The sequence below is a fragment of the Branchiostoma lanceolatum genome, chromosome 1 (assembly GCF_035083965.1).
Source record: "Branchiostoma lanceolatum isolate klBraLanc5 chromosome 1, klBraLanc5.hap2, whole genome shotgun sequence".
Classification (NCBI taxonomy): domain Eukaryota; kingdom Metazoa; phylum Chordata; class Leptocardii; order Amphioxiformes; family Branchiostomatidae; genus Branchiostoma; species Branchiostoma lanceolatum.
The window spans coordinates 28,751,353-28,775,516 of record NC_089722.1 but is presented as its reverse complement, the minus strand read 5'-3'; the positions used below and the strand labels follow the sequence as shown (position 1 = coordinate 28,775,516).

At 39.7% G+C, this 24,164-nt stretch overlaps 3 protein-coding genes across 9 annotated transcripts in view; all 3 read left to right on the top strand.

Moving 5' to 3' along the window:
- LOC136447078 (serine/arginine repetitive matrix protein 2-like) overlaps window positions 1-3,923 on the top strand; it is a 119,980-nt gene extending 116,057 nt beyond the window's left edge. For 4 of the 5 annotated variants that reach the window (XM_066445765.1, XM_066445756.1, XM_066445789.1 and 1 more), the window contains one exon: window positions 851-3,923. In XM_066445765.1, coding sequence (XP_066301862.1) covers window positions 851-1,097 — 247 coding nt within the window. In that variant the 3' untranslated portion in view covers window positions 1,098-3,923. The remainder of the gene's footprint in view (window positions 1-850) is intronic. The other variant, XM_066445773.1, reaches the window with a different exon arrangement.
- Window positions 3,924-7,073: 3,150 nt separating this feature from the next.
- Window positions 7,074-15,601, top strand: LOC136447068 (solute carrier family 13 member 2-like). Its single transcript, XM_066445746.1, has 15 exons — window positions 7,074-7,287; window positions 8,063-8,212; window positions 8,780-8,895; window positions 9,360-9,538; window positions 10,162-10,267; window positions 10,471-10,510; window positions 10,752-10,906; window positions 11,433-11,552; window positions 11,793-11,870; window positions 12,227-12,352; window positions 12,713-12,810; window positions 13,067-13,185; window positions 13,594-13,755; window positions 14,118-14,255; window positions 14,955-15,601. The coding sequence occupies exons 1-15, from the start codon at window positions 7,162-7,164 to the stop codon at window positions 15,135-15,137; spliced, it is 1,896 nt and encodes a 631-aa protein (XP_066301843.1). The 5' UTR covers window positions 7,074-7,161; the 3' UTR covers window positions 15,138-15,601.
- A 549-nt stretch (window positions 15,602-16,150) lies between these two features.
- The window catches only part of LOC136447044 (uncharacterized), a 56,919-nt gene continuing 48,905 nt past the window's right edge, over window positions 16,151-24,164 (top strand). For 2 of the 3 annotated variants that reach the window (XM_066445738.1, XM_066445722.1), the window contains exons 1-7: window positions 16,151-16,359; window positions 20,504-20,572; window positions 21,120-21,357; window positions 21,753-21,825; window positions 22,533-22,615; window positions 23,333-23,545; window positions 23,819-24,065. In XM_066445738.1, coding sequence (XP_066301835.1) covers window positions 20,559-20,572; window positions 21,120-21,357; window positions 21,753-21,825; window positions 22,533-22,615; window positions 23,333-23,545; window positions 23,819-24,065 — 868 coding nt within the window. In that variant the 5' untranslated portion in view covers window positions 16,151-16,359; window positions 20,504-20,558. Of the gene's footprint in view, window positions 16,360-18,332; window positions 18,525-20,503; window positions 20,573-21,119; window positions 21,358-21,752; window positions 21,826-22,532; window positions 22,616-23,332; window positions 23,546-23,818; window positions 24,066-24,164 lie in introns of those variants that run through there. The other variant, XM_066445731.1, reaches the window with a different exon arrangement.

Genomic DNA, 24,164 nt, shown 5'->3' with positions numbered 1-24,164 from the left:
TACTTTCAGGTATTTACAATTCATCTTGCCTCACAGCCATGATTGCTTCTGTCCACAAATACACTAGAGTCTTTTGTTTGCAACCTGCTTTGCACGGCTTGTTGTGTGGTGTGGTACTGGTTTGCACCTAACAATTTCAGACTTAGTGTAGTCTTTGCTGTCCACAGTAGCCAGATATAGTGCCTGTGCTGTCTGACTTAACATTCAGCTGACACCGTTCACTCTTTGTTGCCTGAAATATGTTGACACCATATGATATGACTGAAAATTGTTCCTAACCTGTTGTTTATCCTCTCTGCACTTTGATTGCTTGTGAAAGTTCTGTACATCTGATTTGTGGAGGGAACACTGGGTTTCTTTAACCTTGATCTAACTCTCCAGTGTACATGTACCAGTGCAAATTTCATGCCATGTGTCATGACACTTGTAATGTGTTTAAGGTTCACATTATCACTTTCAAACCTTTTCCTTAAGTCTTTGCCACTAATATTGGAAAACACATACAATAGAAAGTGTACAAATGTATGGTAATGATTGTTAGTAGTGTCTCTAAGACTAGAATATTTCATTAATTCCAAACACTCTATAACTGTGTTGTTTTTTTCACCTCTGTCATGTATTGTCTCAAAATGTAAAGCATTCAGTAAATAGGAAACATTTTAGGGTTTCAAATCTCATTTGCTGTAGAAACAAGGTCCATATTTTATCTAAATGGAAGAAGCAGATTTTACTGAAGCTTACATCGTCGCAACCAAATTTATGTACATATGAACATAACACCATGCTCAATATCAATGTTGTTACTTTATAGTCACCCCACTCACAAAAATCTCTTCACTCCTTATTACAGTGCACGAAAGAGACCAGTGCCGTACTACCGACCCAGCCCTCCCAGTTCATACTATGACAGCGACAGTAGTTATTACAGCCACAGCTCCAGATCCAGAAGTAGAAGCTATAGTTACTCCCGCAGCAGAAGCAGAAGTCACAGCTACCGAGACTCACGCAGCCGCAGCAATAGCTACCGCAGTTACTCACGCAGTCGCAGTAGAAGTAGAAGCTACAGTTACAGCAGTAGGGAAAGCTATAGAAGATGATCCTGCTTTTTTCTTCATAGTTTCAACCTTTAAGAGTTAAGCCTTTCTGGTCATAACTCTACCAAAGGAAGGGTTATTACTATGCGGCTAACTCTTGAAGTGTGTATGTAGATCTTTTGTCATATACCAGTGTTTTCTTTGGGGGAGGGCAGTTCTTGGCCTGAGAAAGCTCAAAGTACAGAGTGGGAAAACTGCTCTTTGGTGCTGAGAAACAAGAAAACTGTAGGTGGTGCTCATGTTTTATCTTTTTCTTTCCTTTGGTGAATAAAGATTTAAAGTAATTTTTAAAAGTTATGGCAAGAAATTTAGTGTCCCTGACATATAAGACCATTGGTTTGTAAGATTAGTGAACATTCAGAGCTAATGAGAAAAAGTGAGTAAGAGATGCATTGATCTCTGAGTTCTGTAATTTGGCTAATTTTTTAATACCAAATTTTGCATCATCAGGACATCCCTGTACAGTTAGCACTGGTATATGCACAAGTATTTAAGATGTTATATAGTATCAAGTAATATATGTATCATCTCATATTTTCTTGAAGAAAGATGCCTGCGTCTTGATAGAAGAATGCATCAACAATCAACAAGTCACCAAAGTGGCATGTGTGTGAAGACTCCTAGCTGTTTGTGTATGAACTGCATCAAATGTATACCTGACTTGTGTGTTGAAAGCAGTACCTACTACATTTCATGTCAGTTGAGGAATCATGCATACTAAAGACGGTGGGTCTCTTTACTTCAAGAAACCTGTACTTAATATTGAAGACATCTATTGCTACGTACTGCTCTGGATTGGTGTTGTACACATTGTAGCTCTTGGAAAGTATGAACATGTACATAGTGGCCAGAGTACTTGACTGTAGTGATTGCTGCTACATTGCTTGTATACATAAGCTAGGCAAGTTCATGTTCAAGTAGAGGGGTGGAAATATTCCATACAGCATTGGAGTCATTTGATTTAATAGGAAAACATGGCTTCTAGCATCATCACGAAGGCAAAATTCATATGTAAAACATTAGAATTCATCAACTTGGCAAGATTTGTATGTAAAAAAGTCTGGGTTATTTTCCACCCCCTGCTAGATTGTCATTATGCCAACTGTGTTGGCCATCCTTACACCACCTACAGGAAAGCTAGTGTTGGAGTCTGAACATGTTGTTTTACAAAGTAGATATAATCGATTTTGACAAGCTGTACATGTATGTATGAAGGGCATGGTATTTGAGATGGTCGGCAAAACTTGCTGGTTAGATTAGTCTCCTAGCTTACTGTTTCTTTTAATGAAAGACAAAAGATAAAACAGCCTGGGAGGGCTTTCATGGGTACATTTTTTCATGTTTTTCTGCCAGTAATTTCTTTCTAATCTAATAATTTGTATAATGCTGCAGCATGTATCCTTACCATGAAATATGGTGTGTGTTAACAAAGGAAATGAGGATGAATGAGCGACAAACTTAGAATTACAGATTTGTACTAAATGGACAGTTTCTGGTTTCATCTTTCTCTCAGCATAGAATCTTCTGGAATTACATAGAAGTGAACATGAAGGAAACGAAATATCACTGTGTGGGAACTAGAATATGTTCGTGTTCACTGGGTGGATGTTTACCTCTTCCTCTGTAGTTCAGATAGCAATGGTTAGGGGGCGTAGCGTGGTAGTAGAGGACTGAATACAGAGGTGTTTTTTTATTCCCAAAACAATTTTATATCTTCATCTTTAATTCAGCAGATTGTATCTCTTCAAAAGTTTCCATACAGTACACTCACTCTAGAGTAAATGCTTGGAGTTTTAAGGCAGACATGCACTAGAAGATACATCAAAATTGCTGTTCTTGAACTTAATCTTGCAAGTGATAAGAATGAAAGGCTGTGATGTTGACATTGAAATTGACAAATGAGGAAGTTTCATATTGCTGTTAGTTTTCCAAAGCTTCAACAGTTGAGACTGTTATGAATTGTGGGCATGTGGCCTTGCCACCATCCCATTTTAAAGGTTAACATGCTTATCCTTGTGGAAAATAATGCGCTACTGTTTCTGATTGGATAAATGTTGTGTAGGAAGTTGTGATCCACGGTGATATACAGTCCATCCTGAGTATTGAATAAATGGTGTACTCTCCATACACGATCACACGGTCAACTCTGACCAAGATCTTTCTTCTGCTGTAACATTGAATGATTGGTAAAAGAAATTTGTTACACTTGTGATGATTGGCTAACTTGTGTGAATTTCTCGCTGGTGCACAGTTGTTGACCAATCAGCCAAGCCATCACAGTGTATGTATGATGCATACAATCCTCTCATCCTGTCAGTATTGATCCGTCATCTTGTTATGTGAGATGCTATAATGCACTCTGACACCCACACCATACAAGTATTCTTTTACTTTATGTATCAATTACATTTTTCGGATGGTGTAATTGGTCACAACTTAACTAGCAGTATATTTTTATGTGGTCAATTGAAGGCTGATGCTGTTCACAGAATTTGGACTCGAGAGTTCCAATCTCAGCCCGAAATTGATTCGTTTCTCCTTTTAAACAATGACCTAATTAAAATAGGAGTTCTACACAACTTCTTCTGATTTGTGTGTTAAATACAATCATGAGGATAGATGTAACATCCCAGCATACAGTCTTGGTGTGATTATATTTTGTTCATACCCGTAACATTAAAAATCATGTAAACTGTTGAGTAATACCATTTTGTAGGGACTACAATGTATTGCTGATGGTAGAAGTTCCTAGTTTTTTTATTGTTGCCAGCTGTTCTTTGTCCTACCTTGTATCCAACTGTACAGGTCACAATAAAACTCTGTCCAGAATGTGCCCCTGATGTTGTGCTTTGTGGCTTCTGTGGTAACATCTACTACTGTTTTCAAAGCAGCAGATTTATGTAACCCGACGGATTAATGTTAAGAAAGAAAGAAAGAAAGTTGAGAGAGATATAGAAAGGGGAAGGAAGGAAGAAAGAACGAGAGTGGTGTTTAAAAAACACACCGGCGACGGGAGAATTGTGCAAAGTAGGTCCTCATTTGCATGATTTAAATCTTAATTACTATGTTAATCTTCACGAAACCTTCAAGTGCCACAAATATAAAGTTTTCAAGTTAAGTCTCAATTATCATAATTTGCACTTCATTATGTACAGCTTCGTCTAAGCTACCTGCATACTAAATATCATGGAAATCCGACGTTCATTTGTTCAGTTATTCTCCTTGAAAGATTTTCACAATAACGCCCCTGCAGTTCCAGAGCATGCTGCTAGGGGCCAACACCTACACCAATTCTTCATTACATCACAAGCTATCTGGCAACAAAAAATCAGGACCATGGCATGTCCAGGTCAAAAGATAGAAAAACGGAAGTTCTGCTGCGGTACCAAGGTCACATACCAGGGGGCTCAAAATCGACCTTGAATTTTGGCTTCCCAACACCTGCCCACATACCAAATATCATTGTAATCCATCAAGAGGTTCTGGAGTTATGCTGACTACAGTAGTCCGGAAACACACACACATACACACACAAAAACAACCCCACTATATCTCTATTTTTCATGGAGATAATGATCTTGTGCACGTCTCATCAAGACCCACCCCGTACCAATTATCAATACGATCCATCTCAGCCTTTTCGAGTTATGCTGTTTATCAACACACGCACACACACACACACATACACACAGACTTGCAAACGCTATCAGAAACATAATCTTTTTGGCAAAGGTAAAACATACGTGCATATTGTCTTTCTGATACTGTCCCTGCTTCGTACTCAACCATCTAGCACTGCAAACGTACGGAGACCTTCTTAACACAGTGGGGATTAGTAAAAAAAAAGGGAACTGAAGTGGTACGGCCACGTGTCACTGTCATCGGGAGTAGCCAAGAGCTATCATACAAAAAAAGGAGGTGGTCAGACACATCGTCAGACACATCGTCAGACACATCGTCAGACACATCGTCAGGCACATCGTCAGGCACATCATCAGACAACCGAGACCTCAGTTTCGCAGCAAGATCGTGGAGAAAAGAGACCGAGCACTGAAATCCACACACCGCTGCACGAGCAGGTTTCTTCTTCCGAGATCTTAGCCCTCCTGACGTGTTGTACCGTGGATATCCGCCCAAAGACTCACAAACGACGGCCTGCTCCTTCCGTTGAGAAACAAGCAAAGCCAAGAATAACAGTGCCTTCAGGGTCTCCGACAATCCACGGAGCGACCAAGACTTCCATCCGGTACCCAGCTTACAGATCACAGATGGAGGCATGAAGAGTCCCGCTGACAGTGTATGGAAAACGGAACCACAGCTGATACCTACGTACTCCCTCAATAGCTTCTGATGCAACCCAGGCATTATTTGACTAAGTCGGGTCGGTTGGCTAAAGCCAGCAGAATCTATAGGGCTGAGTTACAGGTCTATTTAGAAAAACAGCAGCAAGAGGTAGCCTCCTGTGCAGGCTTCCTATAACGGCGGCAAGGGAGTTGTGTAGCCGAGGGAGTTGTGTAGCCGAGGGGCGCGCCGTAGATAACACAACTCCCTTGCCGGCATTAGAGACACCCCCCCCCCCCCCCAATATGTATGCCGCCGTTATAGGAAGCCTGCACAGGAGGCTAAGCAAGAGGAACAAAAACAGCAACAGCAACAGAGATGGCAAAGATATAGAGGCTACAGGTGTAAGGAATGTCGGCTGGGGCAGCCCATTGAAAAATCCGATGTAGAAAAACAGGCTTGCTTGTAAAAAGTGGAAAGGTTCCACAGAGATAAGCATTGTGACTTGGAGATCCACAGAAAAGAGAACCAAGGGAAACAGCAGACGTATTCACATTCAAGCAGCTCCAAACGGCTCCTTCGCACGGAACAAGACTACAGTAAGTTTTGGTCAGAAAGATACAAGGACTTGCAGCTACTGGATTATTCAGAGACAGCAATATCACACGGCTTTGACAAGAACGACATTACACTACAGACACAACCCGAGGCCAACTTACAAGGCAGCAGCTCTAAGAACCAGCTGCAGCCGCTAAGTTCTGACCACGACAATAACACTTTCCGATCAGAAAGCCAGTCTCTACGAAGTTGCAACAGCCCTGAAGCAGTTGACAGTGATAACAACGCCTCCCCAACAAAACGCAAAGCCTATCTACAAAGTAGCTCCAAGAAGCCCAAACGAAGCCGGCTTGCGAAGGCAAGTAGGATTCATAGAACAGAGCTTGAAGCCTACTTGTCAAAGCAATAGGCAAGACAAAGCGATGTGATCAACTCGGCGACACATAACGTTACATAGGACTCCTGGCTGTTTTCCTGAGCTCGAATACAAGAGTGCTAGAGTCTGGAATATGCCCAATACATAAATGTGACTGCATGAAAAATGGCAATGACAGATCTTAACGTTGTTTTGATGAAATGATAAGATTTTGAATGTCCTGATCACCAAAAGAGAGGCTATATAAGCTGCCAATGGCCTCGACAACTGCATCATACGGTAGGTTTCCAATGATTATACATCTTTAACTTTTCTTGTGTTTATGTGATGTACTGTGAATATTGATAAGAAGACTGACAATAGAGAGAGGCATCGTCGTTTTCGTATTTCTTCAAACATTGTGACCCAACGTTATAGTATTTTCGAGCTTGCCAGAATAAAAGGATTAAGGATGAGTGATTGATAATAATCAAACATACCTGGCTCGTACCAGGGACAGTATAATGCCTAATATGTGTCTTGCTACCGATTCCTGCTCTTTTCTTAACGAGACAGAAAACCCCACGACTACGTGCCGATGATAGCGTATAGCACATTTTTTAGTTTCATTGTATTGACAGTACGACGCTTTTCATTCACATAAACATATCTAACTACCCTCTGAACTGTTTCAATGGCACACCCTTATCCGAGGTTATTATAGGACAATGACACGAACTAACCTTTGCACTATAGGTAATGTTGACTATGGGTCACGCGCAGGTGTTGCGACCGGTTGTTTTTACCTGTCCAAAGTGCAATAAGCAAATCACATTGAACTGTACGTTATGAGCATCCAGACATCACGAATACATGGCAATGGGGTGTAGGGACACCTTAAGAGAGCTACTTTCCTTTAAGACGTCGGTGGTCTTTTGGTTGGTGCCGATTGCAGCCTGTCCTCTGCCGATCACCTATGCCTGGACAGAGTTCTACATGGTAGGTGCCGTCAAGTAATACTTAAACTTGTAATACTAACAGGAATGAACCCCTCCATTGTCAAAGGTCATTTAATAGGGGCTCAGTTTAGAAACAGTTTGTCCGGACAGCCCGTGAGGTGTATTATGATTGATATTGTCCTGTTGTGTCAAGGGGGTGTCGTTTCACTGCAGTGTATATTTTCTAACTCGCTAGCGCGAAAGGGGCCATTACGGCCCCGAACATCGAGAGTTTTCCTCACACAAACTGTTGTGGGTCGCTATGTAACATTTCTCAAATAAGTACAAGTTTTAGGAGTCTCGATGCTACAGACTGTTTTGAGTACATATTCAAATGTAACAACCACCACAATGCAAATATTTAAACGACTGCTTTCAAATTGTTATTAGAAAAAATACCGAAACTATTGATAAGCCCCACTCGATTATAACACTATATAAAAAAAACGTATGATAGCCCTTATTGTATTGCACTAGTATTTTCATACTTCTATACTTCGATTTTGTATTATGTTTAAGAGTAGTTGCCATACTTTGTACCGTGTACAATTGTCGTGCAATAAAGTTCTCTGTAAATTTCTTTTGTTCGAATATTTTATCCTTGCTATGAACCATCGAGCTGTTACTAGTATATCATGTACATTATATGGTTATTAGTTGTTGTAGCAGTGCTTGGCCAGACAATGCAATAACTATGTGCTGTGTCACGAAATCATTGTTTGCTTTGTTGATCAATCAATAAATCAATCAATCAATTAATTAATGTTCATCTTTAGCCAGCAGCATGTGCCTACGTCATCATCATCATGGCGGCTTACTGGATGTTCGAAGTGGTGCCATTGGCTGTGACGGCGCTCCTTCCCATGATCCTCTTCCCGGTGATGGGGATCCAGCCGTCGTCAGAAGTCTGTTTGAACTACTTGAAGGTAACACGTTTAATTTGAGTCGGTAGAAATGTTAAGAGACTTAGAGTTTGACGTCCTAGGTCTTGATATAAGATTCCTGACTTCTTAAGCATGTAGGTAAAAGGGGCATTTCCATAGCCTTTTTTCTAAGCCGTAGGGGCAGTGGGTTGTTATCCACTGTGTCTAGGGCACGGTATTGGAAGGCGGAGCCCATCCCTCTCCTTCCACCACCTTTTACCTCCCCAACCGAAGTCAGGTACCCATTTTTACACCTGAGTGAAGTGAGGAGAAGTGTGAAATGTGCCTTTCCCTACGGGGCACAACATCGGTGGCATGCAAGAGGATTCGAACCCATGATCTCTGGGTTCTGGGCCAACACCCTAACCGTTACGTCAACACGGTACAGTACATGGCAATCAACATGACGTCAACACGACGTAACCGTTGCTTAGTACGTAACTACGTATCACGACTCAAATGTATCATCATCGATGTAGCACATGTATAAGAAAGGACCACCAAGTCTTTGGAGTTTGACAATAATATTTCAAAAGAACATTTCAAGCAAAAATATGTGTCTTTATATAGGATAACTCGGTGTTGCTCCTGGGAGGACTGTTGGTGGCTATCGCAGTGGAGAAGTGTAACCTCCATACGAGGATCGCACTAAGGATACTGCTGCTGGTCGGGTCAGAGCTGCAATGGTGAGTTTTAATCATATATACCTGGTACGGTCCTCCGTCAGTAAAATCAAACGGTGTTACACTCCCCAGGAGTTTGGTGGGTCAATTCATAATCATGTGAAAGAAAACGCGTCGACTAACTTCTTTTAATTTAGTATCGAAGGCTAGTTTCAAGGGCAAGGTTATCGTAGTTGCGGGCAGTAGGTTGAGCAAAAGTGCTTTTTATTTCATTCTATTTTATTTTATTCTATCCTATTTCATTTTATTTTATTCTATTCTATTTAATTTCATTTCATTTTATACAACTCTACAATGACCAAAGGACACATAGACAATATTTTAGGGTAGTTTTTTTTTATCAACAAGAGTGTTAACATTATAAGACAGGTACTTTGCTTATGAATTTGAATTTTTTTATTTTCTTATTTGTTTATTTCTTTGTTTGTTTGTTGTTTGTTTGTTTGTTTGCTTGTTTGTTTGTTTAGGGTGATGTTTGGTTTCATGGGCGCCACAGGGCTGTTGTCCATGTGGATCAGCAACACGGCGGCCGCCGCCATGATGACTCCCATCGGCCAGGCCGTGCTGGACCAGCTATTTAGAGAAGAGAGAAGGCAACAGCGGGAGGAGGAATCTGATGATGAGTGCTCTCCACTTATAATCACCGGTACGCTCATATTTCTACAAAGGACAATAGGAAGCTGTTGAGGTGGGGTTGTTTGAAATAGAAATATATAACAAATACCAATACAAAACTGTGGACAAATCAAAAGCATTTAGACTGCAGTACTGTAAATGCAGAACTGTTAGCGGTGGTTTTATGTTCGCGGTTTTCGCGGTGAACTTTCAGCGCGAACTTAAAACCACCGTGAAACTGTTTGCCCACCTATGACTGTAGCGCTACTATTGTTTCAAACGCAAACTTAAAACCACCGCGAACACATCATTTTCTCCCTACGCGAAATAAAAACCACGCGAACTTAAATGCATTTACAATAATTGTTAGCCATACATGTACAATGTACATGTTACTCGTACCGCCTACTCTCGTTTTCCTGTTTCTTCTACAAACCTTTCTTATGGCATAACGCTTATAGCATATTTCTTCTTGTAAACACGCAGACGCAGGAAAAGTACTGAACGCAAATACCAGGCTTCACGAAAAGCATCGGAACTCTTTAACTTCAAGACGTTTTGCTCCCTTTCTTACTATATCTAAATGAGTCTTCAAAGAGTAAGGTGCAGATGCTATTGTTCAAGTGAAACTAACCACTGTAACTTCTTAATCAGATGAAGATATTGAAAACAACCATCATGTCGTCTCAAGTCCAACATTAAAGAATTCATACCAGTCGATGTTGACTGCGGATGAACCAGTCATCGATTTCACTGTTCAGTAAGTACAAATCACATAGTTACGTTTCGTACGATCCAATAACGATAGGTTCATAGAACTGCATGAGATGGTAAAGCACAATGAATGCAAGTTTTTTTTTCGAAAAATACTAAGCAGTGTCTAGTTCAAAAGGAAAACTCAATTGCACGCATTTCATTGATTGAATGCCTTCTTTAACCGTTATTCGTTTTTGTCAATCACAGACCTCAGGACGAAGCTCTCCTGTCCGTAGATCTTGAAACGGTGAGTGGAACCGTAGAGTACATCTGTGGTGGTACATTATACATTTTCATTCTAGACATGCAACTATTGGTTAAGACATACATGGCATCTATGCAAATGTGTTTCATTCCGTCAATTCCCTTTTAGCGTCCTCTTTCTTTATTGCACAAAACCTTTATTCAACAGAGAAAAGGCGAACCATTCTTATAAAATGAGTAGGTAAAAGTACATAGCAAGACACCTATTCATCATGTGCTCACAGGACAGTAAACCCGTCGGGACGGAAGGTGAGACTGCCCGTCAGCTGAAGATGAGGAAAGCCATGTTGCTGTGTGTTGCCTACGCCGCCAATATCGGCGGGATCGCCACGCTTCCAGGGACTCCCACGAACATCATCGTTGCTGAGCAGGTGCAGATGTGAGTTTTGATACACAAGCAGTTGTGATGTAGCTAGATATGACCTTCCTTACACCATAAACGATGACGTTTCTTTTACGCCATGTCTTGCCTTGGAGAGACACATGTTGCAAGGCATGCATCGTCATCTCACCGCACAAAAATATCAATCTAATCTCCATGAACATTAATCCGCCGAATTACATAAATCTGCCACTTTGGAAAACATTGGGTTTGAGAGCTCTCTAGTGCAGGATCCCCCGGGTATGCACAGTTTCGATATACAAGAGTGCATTATACTGGGGGACGTTGGGTTGGAGATCTGTTTGGATGTATTTTGTCAGGGTGGTGGAATCATGTTAGTAGATGTTACATACTCTAGGTGCTTTACATCATAATTCAAATACTTAGAAATAGACTGTACTCCAACTTAACGAATTGGAAGTTTCATAATTCGAAAACTAGTACAAAGTTCTTATTTGTATGGCTAAATACTTCCATGCGTCAGAAAATGTCAAACAAAGATGTCCATGCGAATGTGTTTCAGCGCGTTTCCCGACAGTCCTGGGATTGACTTCGCCACGTGGTTCTTCTTTGGTTTCCCGGTCTCCATTCTTTGTCTGCTCTTAGCCTGGTCCTGGCTCATCATTATCTTTTTAGGATGCGGGTAATACAATATGTACCTTAAATAGTTTTTTTACAATTCATCTTTCAGTTCGTTCGTTGGCGGTTTGTACATGTTTGCAGGCTTAATGTTGAATATTTATGTATAACAAAAATACACTTCAATTTTTTGGTACTATTCATGTTTGCAACGTACGCTTGTTATATTTGAAGGTTTTAACATCCAATGTATCGTTATATTTGTAGTGAATGTTGATTCCTTTCATATTTTCAAATATTGTAGAGTCTGGTGCCGGGCAGAGAAAAACCACGGCGCTCAGAGAGTTATCCGGAAAGCTTATAGCGATCTTGGAAACATGACGTGAGTCTTGACTCGTAATACAGAAAATAACATTCATCTTGCTTGCGTTAATTTTTTGTAGCATTAGATATCTGTTGACGTTAGTCATTTGTGTTACATGTATGTGTAAAGTTGTGATTTAGCGTTTTTAATTCATCCTTTGACGTATTACAACGAACGCCAATTGTAAAAGTAGAAGAGAAAGAGTCATACGTGTCATTGTATGTCCTTGTATGTTCCATGTGTTAAGTTAGACGACCTGTACCTAGCCCCTCGGGGCATGAATGCACAATAAAGGTCTTTCATTCATTCATTGTTAAAGTGTGTTATTTATTAGCTCCTTTAACATCTATACAGCTAAGCTTTGTTCTTTTCAGATTTGCAGAAAAGGCCGTCCTGTTCCATTTCGTCTTACTCGTCCTTCTCTGGTTCTTCAGAGACCTCAGCTTTGTGAAGCTGGAGAACGGCAGGGTTGCCGGGTGGACCTACTTCTTCAGAAAAAAGTACGCCTCAGAAATATCTTTATCATGACACAAGTTGTCGCTTTTGCCTGCAGTTTGTACATAGTTCGTAAGGTTTTCATCTTGTTGTCCTTTCGTCCATGTGGCAGAGAAAAAATGTCATCCTACAGACTGTTGGAACGTACTATATGACACACGTAGATCAGCCAACACTTGGTCGAAAGAAATCATAGCGGCATACATGCGTATCAACAAGAAAGTCGCATCCTTGTATCACAAAATCATCATGTCTCTATTTTGTTTACCGTGTGGGCATATCTAGAGGCATTTGAAAGCATTTGTTGATCTGTTTTCGTGACGTTGATGTTTTTTTTAAATGATGTGTTCTTGTCGTATATACAGATATGTGACGGACAGTACACCAGCTGTTATTGTGTCTTTCGCGCTATTTTTCTTTCCATCCAAGCCACCGAGATTCCTGTGCTGCAAAAGGGAATCCGGTAGGTGGCGTTCATGTCATATTGCTCTTCTTACAAAGCCTGGGTACCATCCTCCTGGTTACCATCCTCCGTAGTAACCACTGGTCCAATCTTTTCGCTCCGTGGTTAGCAAGCGAAAAGATTGATCCAGCGGTTACTGCAAAGGATGGTATCTAGGCTATTGCTTACACTCACATGCCACCATTTCAATCGACATTTTGAAAGCGTTAAGTTTTAAAAGTTTAGTGTTAGTGAATTGTATTTGTTTCTACCACAGACAGAGCTAGACCTGGTCCCGTACCAGCTTTACTAGACTGGCGGTCTGTGCACGATAAAATGCCGTGGAACGTTCTGCTTTTGCTAGGGGGTGGCTTTGCACTTGCCGACGGGGTTGGGGTAAGAGAAATAGACAGAATATCCTTACGTAATACTAAAACATATCTTTATAGATATAGAAAACATATGACAATTGAGATCAGATTGAAATATATCTAGAATCAAATGTGAAATAGTAGCCTTTGTTGTTTATACTTCAAGCACACGTACAAACTTTTTCTCACTTCAGTGAAGTTCTCCATGTAGAAACCAGTTGCACGTGGTTGTTAGAAGCTGCGTTTAGTTTCGTTTCGAATTTCCAATGGCAGTCATTATATGCGTCATCGACTAGGAATCAACATCGACAATCTCCAAGCAGATGGTACAATTGAATGGTTGCGTATCAGAAAAACAAAGTAGCTAGCTGGGAAACTGCTACTTTTCACTCCAACATCTGCTTGCAGATTCACATTCTCCTATCTTGACTAGGTGTCCGGTTTGTCCACCTCGCTGGCGGAACAGTTCACTAGGCTGGAGGGGGTGCCAGGTTGGGCCATTTGTGTCCTAGTCTGCGTCTTCATTGCTCTGTTCACGGAGGTCGCGAGTAACACAGCTTCCGCCAGCATCTTCCTCCCTATCCTAGCAAAAATGGTAAAGATAACATCGCAAGTGTTTATGCATTTGTAAAGATAATCTTCAAGTATATACCTTCAACATGAGAAGAAACTTTGAAAGTAGAGCAAGGTATGTCCCAAAGGATGTTAGTTTTGGTTCCTGATGGAGACAAGGAATTTTCAAGTGTTTTATTTTAGTCATGTACACGCAGGTCAACGTGTTTGGGGAGGCGGAAATTTTCATTCTTAACATGGTAGCGTCATCATCCTTCAAGAAGATAGATTTCTTAAGATTCCATATTTTACGAAGTGAACTTTAAGTGAGATATATTGAATGATATTTATTAATCCTCTAGGAACTGTCTTCATTTGCTATCTGTAACACTGTTTTCCCTTCAGGCTGAAGCACTTTGTGTGAACCCATACTTTCTGATGGTCCCGGCAGGCATTGCGGCTTCCTTCGCCTTCATGTTGCCCGTGGCAACGCCTCCGAACGCCATCGTCTTCGGCTACGGGAAACTCACAGTGCCGGACATGGTGAGTAGGCTGAGTACTGCATTTTGCAATTTGAGACATATCCATATTATCATTTGATTGATATCGATGTGGAATGCGAATATGTGGAATCAAAAGCAGATATGGACGTCGTTCCGAAAATTAACACCTCACAATAGGGTTATTCTACAATGTATAGATAGCTGTTATGATACGTCTGTGCATGCCACCAATACTGTTTGATCTTGGCCGTTGTTGATAATCATAAGTTTATCAATGGTAATGAGTGTGATTATTTCATTCCTTGTATTAACTGCTGTGATCATGATATGATGATCGTGCTGATAATTTCAAGAACTACATGCCATTGTTGTATCGTATGTGCTTGTAATGTTGAGTGGTCCGCAACATCAGTTATGCCGCCTGGTGCTCCACTATGTATTGTTTTGTTGCAATTTTGATAAAGAACAAAAAAATAATTACACTTTGTGCTTGTAACCTTCATATATACATAAATCCGCCACTTTGAAAAAAGAATTATAAAAGTTCTAGTGCAGCACCCTCCCAGGTATGCACAGTTTAGATATACAGGGGTGCATTATACTGGGGGACGTTGGGTCGGAGATCGTTTTTGTGTGGACCGGTAAAGGACCGGTACGTCTTTTCATGGTGGCGGAATTATGTACCCTGGCGGAATTATGTTAGTAGATGTTTCCAGTTTGTGCTTTATTTTACGCCCAGGCCAAAGCGGGCCTCGCTATGAACATCTCCTGTCTGCTGGTGCTGCTGATATTCATCAACACCCTGGGCATCCCGGTCTACAATGTCAACTCGTTCCCAGAGTGGGTACCGAGCTGGCCGGTCTGCAACGCCAGCAACATCACCATTCCAAATACTACCGCAACTGCTATGATTACATTCTGATCAAGCTGTTCGTCAACTTTGGGACAATATTAGCTGACATTTTATAATCCAATGTGTCGTCTTATATTTTCCGTCTTAATACAAACGGTATGTTTTAAAAGCTCGTTACAACATTTCAATTCTCTAATCCGAACAGAACAACGAGATTTTAAATACCTATTTGGTCAGCGTACTTAACTCGTTCCAAATTGTAACAATGTAGTTCGTTACAAGAAAGTTTGTTCCCTTTTCAACGAATGAAAGACCTTCATTGTACGTTTATGCTATTACAAGGTAACTATAGGTCATGGTAATAAAGAAGAAGTACAATTACAGTGATATAAGAATGTGATATCTTACTGTATACTAGTATGCACAGGTTCAATTTTTTCAGCTGTAAATGTACGTAAGGATGGAGCTTATAATGTAACTCAATAGTTTATGCTATATGTGCAATAAGAAATGAACAGACCTCGTCAAACTAACGTGTACTTTTGTTCATGCCATCGTGTCGTTATTTTCACGAACAGGCAACAATTTACAATGAAACAAATAATGACATGTAGTTTGGAGAAAAGACTTTGTTACGAAGGAATATGATTTCAAAGCATATCAAGAACTCTTTTTGTTAGTTTCTGAGCAAACCTTGGGATTCAGGGTGGTTTTATTTTTAGTGCGATGTGGCCAAATGTTGACAAGTCAAAAGTTGTATCTCTACTTTGAAGTGATCACACCAATGTTGTGGCCAAGGAAGACGAAAGGACTTTATTGTCCTTTCAAAAGGACTTCATTGTCCTTTCAAAAGGACTTCATTGTCCTTTCATTCCTTGTGAAAACGTAGGCAAAACGGCTTTGGTAAATGCAGTGATGGCCTGCACCTAGCGTGATGAGCTGGTATTGCAAGAAGATCACCTGAGCCCCTGCAGTGTCCCACTTACCCGTCATGCTCCCGGGGGCTGACAGGGGCGTGGTCGTTGCTAAGTGACACCAAGCACACCTGTTAGACGCTGTGGCGGAGAAAGTTCACGAACAAAATGTCATTTTTAAGCTGAAAGAGTGAAATAGGACGACCAAAGACCACACAGGCGACCGCACTTTGAGCTCCCTAGCTTAGAAACCCAGGCCTTTTCAACGATACTGGTCTGGCTACCAAAACATCTGAACAATAGCGGTCGCAACATCGCGTGAGCCGGAAGTGATGCGCAGAAGCGCGCATAGACGGGCTTAAAGAACCCGAAATAAGGTAAGACAATTTACGATCAGTGTTTAGTCATCGACAGTGTGTGTCGGTGTTTGTTTGTAACGTTTTCTAACGCCAACAGAAGAGTCTAATTTGTTGTTATCGCACATGGTAACGTTACTAATGATAATCATATCAAACTGGGTCATTTGGTGACCTATGGCGCTAAACTGTTGTTTGCATTAACGTGTTCTGTTCCTTCTACGATGTAAAGTTACGTGCCATTGATGAAGATCGGATTACAGTTACTGAGTAAGTTTTACAGAGCGCTAGAAGTTGTTACCCTGCAACAGAGAAGTGTTACAAAGTGGATACTCTTCTATACTGTCAAATAACATGGACCTAAAAAGGAATATAGTCTCAGATAATTGTAACGTTACATGATTTAGAAATCAAAATTGAAAAATTCAAGCTAAACAAATTTTTCACCAGTGTATTATATAAGTGTTGACCAATGCTAAATCTCAGCCTTGAAAAATCAGCTGGATATTGATATGTTGTATATCTAAATGTACCTGATCATTATAAGAAAATTAGTCATCAATATAAGGCATTCCATCTGCATGTTAACAAGCAACTAAAAATATTACTAAACGTAATTTTGTGTTTTGTTTATTGCAACTGACATGCAATCTATAATGTGCATTAGGAAGGGCAGAAACCATCCAATTGTCATATTTCTAAGCCATGATACAATGTATTTAGGCACACACTTAGTATATTAAAATAGCAAACATAAACGAGAAAAGTAAACCAACAGTTTGAATTATAGAATAGCTATAAGTGTCCAACAAAATATGAACAAAGTAACTAGCTGATGCAACAATTAGTTATAAACAGAGAATCAAATCTCAAGAATGTAATTGAACCAAACTATTATTACACAACATAAGAATGGGAGACCAGCTATGTTTAATGGGCAAATGATTTGCTCGAAATTGACCTGAAACTTAATGATTATTATGATCACACTCACAGCTGTGAGTGAGGTTAATTGTAACTCAAATCAATATTTTCTTCTATGTCAAAGGTCTTTCAGATCCCCTATATATATATAAGACAATCAAAATGTGTTTCCAGTTGGCTTATACATACATGTTATTGTAACTATATTTGCAGAGTAGACCAATCACTGTGCTTTGGTTGAAAATCAATATTTAGCCATACATGTACAATAATTTTGTGTCTGGCATGACTCAAAATGCTTTCTTAGGGCTTGTATATTTTTGATGCGCAACAATTTTTGCAAGAGTTTTTTCCTGATTCCACTAAATCCATAACTTAACAATGAAATGTTTCTGAGATTGCTAAACTTTCAATGCTAAGATTTTGTGGGAGTATGTGTTTTTTTTGTCTGGTAGGAAGCTTTCAATATGGCATATGCAATGCTAGCCAGTAATTAGGCTAGACATTCAAAACAACCACCTGCTTAGACTACTCAGGCTATGGCACGGTAACATGTTTAAAAGTTAAGACTACATTTAAAACTACATTAACCAAATGGCTTTCACATGTGTTGAGAAATGTGAGACTATGTGTGCTCAAACTATCCTTACTCTTATCTATGTACTCTTACTTTTTGCAGCAGCTATGATCTATATGATGATCATTTTTTTAGATAAAGAGCGAAAACATTATGTTGAATAGTCTGGTATGCTGTGGTCATGCCTGACTAAAGAAAGGTGTGACAAATCTCTATTTGGTACACTCACCATTGACTACTCAAACAACACTGAAAAGACAGTCAAACAGCCATTTTCTACAGAACACACATCATAAACCTATTCAGATAGCAATTCCGCCAGAGTTATTCCCTACTTTCACTTGTCACTTTGAAGAAATATGATACTTCACATGTGTGCCAAACTTCAGGGCCATGATGGCCAGGTAACATACCTGGCACCATTGTTTATCAGGAATTTGTTTTGTTGACAAGCTATTGAGCTGGCAATTACGTAGGAGGGGTACAAGGTCACTAGAGGTCACAGAAGGTCATCTCATCTATTATTCAGTAAAATCCTGACGTTAAGCAAGTCACGAAGCAGGATTGACAGAAGTACTGGTGATAAGGGATACTTTCGTCTATTTTAACCCAATTTTCCTTATCGCAAATGGAAAATCTGTGTTAATGTCATCAAGTAATAATGGGTCGATGGGACTTTCGCCAGGTACAGTGATCGTAGCTTAAACCTATGGTTGCAGACAAATTAAGGTTTGGCCTTGGCCTTACTATAGTTTACTGTAGAAGTCAGACGTTTCAATCCAACTGAACCTGAAACCTGAGGATCCAAGCCAGGGAACTTTTTGTTCAAGTCAGGATTATTTTGTCATGGTGCACAGCAGCAAAAGGTGTGGTGACAACAAAAGTAGACACACTGAGGTATGTCTGTCATGTGTAGCTGTACGCAGCAAATGCCAGAATAGCAGGCTATTTGCTGCTTATTGTAACATTGTACCTAACAATTAGCAAAGGATCTTGATCACCTGGCTTAAACCTTGCATCTTGTTATGACCCAGGTATGATGAATGTTCCCCAAACAGTGTAGTAAATGTTTGGCTGGTTTTAGGTTTGCATGTCTGTAAACTACCCTACAAACGTTATGAACTTGCAATGTTTAATTTATCTATCTATACAATGAGTAGAAAACAGTGTCCACTACTCTGTCCTTCTTCACAAGATGAAGCTTTGAGATGAACTTGAAACTCAGTCTGACATTGAAAACCTTTAAGTAATTTTTTGCTTGCCAATATTATTCCGGATTGCCAATTAGTAATTACTGAAGGAGGTTATGAAGATTTTAGATTATTTTACAATTACTAGCATTGATTTCTTTGCGACCTATACATGTAAATGAGATTATTCATTGTAAATTTCATCTGTAACGTTATTTCTTTACGAGACACTAGGCAAAGTACTTAAAAAATCGCCTTCAAGCTTTTTTCTTTGGCTTTGGTTTGCAAAGCAATCCAATTTCTATGACAGAATATGATCCTGTAATTGATATTTTGATGAATCTAATATAGAAATGCATGGAATGCATCACGTGAAGATAAAAGCTGATAAAAATTGTGTTTGTAATGGCTCAGATTGGATTAAATATCATGCAGCACTTAGGGGGCGGTCCATCTTTGGACCTTACCAGATGAATGTCAATGTCCACTATAACAATATACCAGATGTTAAGAGAGGACAGACAGAAAAATAATTATAGTTTGATAGCTATTCTGAGTTATAATTTCTGTAATGATTGACTCATGTGTTCTCACTAACTGTTCAGCCTGAATTATTCAGATGTAAGATTGGAACAGTCTGACTGAGGTCTGGTCTGGTCTGTTTCAAACAGTGTGGATTAACTCCTGGTGCCAGAGTGGTTGGGGCTATTCCAATAATACGGTATATAGGGTGGGGGTGAATATCTTTTAGTGTCTTCTCTATTGCCTGTGTATGTTCTTTGTCCCTTCAATGAGGTTTAAATAGTGGGCCTTCCTATCTAACCTTCTTAAACCTCCTTGATCTCATCAATTTGTTTTCTAAATATAGTCGTTGGTAAACCCATCCTTTCAGCAGGTACCTTCAAATTAAACTGTCAAATACAATGACAGTCGATGGGTAAATTTTAGTATTAATCTCAGAAAAAGCATTTTTTTGGGGTCAAATTTCAATGAAATATTGATGCAGATGGCACTCTGCAAACAGGGCAGAAATGGACTTGACATCAACCCATTTTACACCTCATATCCCACTAAGAATTATAAGCAATCCCTCTTGCACCCTTTAAAGCATCACTACTGCACATTAGATATTGTTTTGTGGACTCACTGTCTACACGCAACTTTGATATTCTAGACGATGGCCATCGCCCCGCAATATCAAATGGAGTTGCCCATGCAATACAATATTATGTAATTCATGTTAGAGGAATTAAAAGCATCAGATGACACTCAATGCTCATTGCATATACAAAATGTAGTAGCCAGAGGTTTTTTCAAAGTCAGTCTTTACATACAGGAAGGTCTATGGTTTGTATCCTAATATTCTTATATAACAGCCGGGTAAGATTATTATTCTCATGTATATAACTTTCAGTGAATTGCTATTGTATTTGTTCTATTTTGTTTCCTAACTTGAACTTTGCATTCATTTCAGACCAAAGTCATAGCTTGATTGAAAGACGTAACTTGAGACAAGGCAAACCAGCAACATGAGCAAGAAAAAGTAAGTTGTTACTTTCATGATTGACAAGAATGCTTTGTCAGGCACTTAGCCAATTGCACAATGCACCTTTTGCTGTCACTTGATTTGAAAGCTATTTTCATGTTTAGATGGATCACTGTATCAAGTGCTGCATCTTCTTTGAAATTCCTTTTTTTTCCTGTTGAGGCCACCACCTTCATCATAGTGTAGATTCTAAAAGCCAAAGGGTGTTTGTCTCAGCTGAAGAAGAGACTCAGTACACCATTGGATATGGAGTGTTGCCCAGAAGATGATCAGTCCTGGAAGGGGTGGGTGGGGGAAAGGGATAAGAAGGTTGGGAATTGGGGAGGGGAGGGGGTGAGGGGGGGATTAGAGCTAGGATTCAAAGCCTTCCAGAGTGGGGTATGTTGCAATGTGATAATGGTTCTTACAGTTCTCAATGCATCAAAATTTGAAAAGTCATTGTTTGAAAGGTGGACCAGCCTGGTATGTTATCACATGAGGTAGGCTTCATTCACTGACAGGTAGTTATGAACATAAAGTTACATTGCCTTCTTTTTTTTTCTAGGGGAAAGGCAAAGAAGGCGCCTGCAGCTGGCGGTAAGAAGAAAGGTCTGACAGAGGCAGACATGTTATTTGCACAGAATGAGATACAATCTCTAACCAAGAACACTGATGATTTTGATGTCCAGCATCATCTATTATCAGAAGCATCTCCAAAGAGGGTTTCCAGTATGGCTCCACAGAGGGTTTCCAGTATGTCCCTACAGAGGGTTTCCAGTATGGCCACACAGAAACAAAGCCGGGTTTGTTATTATCATACATTATCTAATTAAAAACATATAGTATGAGGTGAAAGTTACACATGCATACCTGTACTACCAGGTCAATATATGAAGTGTGGGTATTGGTTTATTTGATCCAGTGTGCTTGGCTAATAATGTGAGCTGTATCAAAGTTGTATTGCATCACATATCAAACATGTTTCTGAAGGTTAGACAGCCAGCAGGTAAACAAAATATAAAGACAAGTCAAACTCTACAACTGGATTAATTTCGGAGATTTACTTCCAGACTTTTCGAGTGACATCCATCACTCTTCTTCAGCGTCACCAGAATAAATTGGCAGGAAAATCAATACCAGTACATCTACTGGACATACATAATTAACAATTTGTTTTTTATTCCCAACCACACGACAGATCCCACCCCCACCACCTCCTGGTGACTTTGCAACGAGCACCAGCCTCGCTCGCCCACAGTCTGCTCCTCCAGGTAAGTTTGTTTGTTTGTTTGTTTGAACCTTTATTTATTCATGATAAGCTCAAATCAGCACACAGGCCGTTTTTCATTGAGGTCATGAGGGAAGAGGTAAGGGTCAGATACAATATAACAGAGATACGCAGTCATTTGAGTCCTAATAACTCGATCAACATAAGTTAAGTTTGCAGGTAAGTTTGCATAAAAGTTATGATGGCTTATAGAGGAGAATTTTGTCTCTGAATTATCATGATCATTGCTTTTTCATGTCTTTAAACATCTAAGATGCTGAAAGTTTGAGTAACATTGCCGGACAAGAAAAGAGGACATTTTTGTTATAATAATTGTTATTTCAAAAGAATGTTTGTATATAAGTTGTAATATCAATATGAGGGATGTCCAAAAAGGTCAACTTGTCACAGCCTCACAGTTGAGCTCCTGGCTGCAATTAGTTGGCAACTGGGAGACCCTAAGTTCATTATCAATAAGACATCTCAGTTGGCGCTGAACCGGGTTTGGACGTAGAATTCAGGTTCCGTGTTTGAGTAGGTGCCTCGAGCCTGTTTAGCAACCCCTCCCTGTAAAAGATATTTTTACCCTGCTACTGAAACAGAAAGCACTTGCTGACCTATGTGCAACTAAGCACTACAAGGGTCTGAACGAACAAACAAATATCAATACAAATGCAACATTGAAATTATTTCATTACATGCACTTTTCAGAACCTGATCCTGTTGACATGAGTTGGAAGGAACTTTTCACCGACCTCGATGTTAAGACATACTATCCTCTGGAGGCGTTTAAGGTAAAGTGTCATAAGACTGTCCTACAACTTGTTTTGATTTCCTTTTTTCTGAGAAAAAAAGACTTGAAATTAATGATAGTAAAAAGAATCAATGTATTTATTTCTATACTTTCCATTGACATATATGATGGATTTTATTTTGACTTCCTTGATTGACTAATTGACTTATTCTGAAAATTATTATGATTTAATAGGCATATTACTGTACTATATATAAGTATGACTTCTCATTCCTTTCTTCATTCTGCTATTCGGCTCTATAAGAAGGCAATCAATCAGTAGTACCATCAGCAGTTGTTATTATTTTGCTCTCACACTCTTAATGTAATGTCATATGTGATAATGAAGTAACATGCCATTGGCTAACTTGATGTAAAACATCAGATTTTAACTGCGTAAAGTTTTTCAAAATGTTTTAGATTGATTATGTTTCTTTAGATTAGTGGAATGTAACAAATTATTGTTTTTATGTGGTTATGTTGAAATGCATAGAATAAGGACGAAATTCGGGTTGTGTTGCCCACGAGATCCTTACCAAATAAAATCATAACTCAAAAAAGGGATACTGGATGCAGGATATTCATATTAACCATGACAACAATGGTACTATGATTAAGGAGTATGATAATGTATCAATGTTAGACATCTAAATTGTTATGACCACTTGTTGCAGACAACTTTAAAATTTGTAATTATTTCTTCATTGATTTTTTTCAGGCTAAAATTCAGTATGTAGATGCCTGCCTGGGACACGTGGACTTTGGGGGAATAGACCAACTGACTGACGGCACCTTCCGAGTGCTGTACAGCGCCATCTCTCAGTTTGCTGGAAAACTGCAGGCAGTGGACTGTGTTGGTTGTACTCACCTGACCGATGCAGGTGTCTACTGGTTGGCCAGGTGTGGCCAGGTGGGCGGTGGACTCAAGAAGGTGAGAAACAGCTGAGTCGACTCCCTCAAAATGTCACTAATAAGTCAATCATAAACTTAAGGAAGCCCTCGAAATCTTTGGTGCAAGGCATTCTTCAATGGGGGTTAACAAGGTGATGTTTTTACAGAGCTTCCATACAAAGTTACTTGCAGACAAAAAAATAGACCTGCTGTCATACATCATCATTTCATGTGTTCTTACATCATCATTTCATGTGTTTGTACATCATCATTATATGTTCTTACATCATCATTTAATGTGTTCCTTCTGTAGGTGAATCTCAAAGGCTGCAGACAGCTAACAGAAGCCTCCATCCTACATCTCATGGAGTTCAACCCAGGACTGGGTCTCCTGGACATGGGCTTCACATCTGTTTCCTCCCTGTCTGTCTTCATGGAGGAGAAGTGTAAGCCAACAGGTTTCCTCAATGTGGACTTTACTGGCTGTCCCCTCGTCACCCCTCCTGCAAGTCAAGCCAAGAGCTTGGAGTCATTTCAAGACATCTTAAGCTTCTTCAAAGGTGAGTTGTATGATAATCATGGATTTTAGAATCTGTGTTTGCTGAATTTTTGCCATGATTGATCTCTGAAATTCTCTGAAAGAAGTTGACATCTTGGTA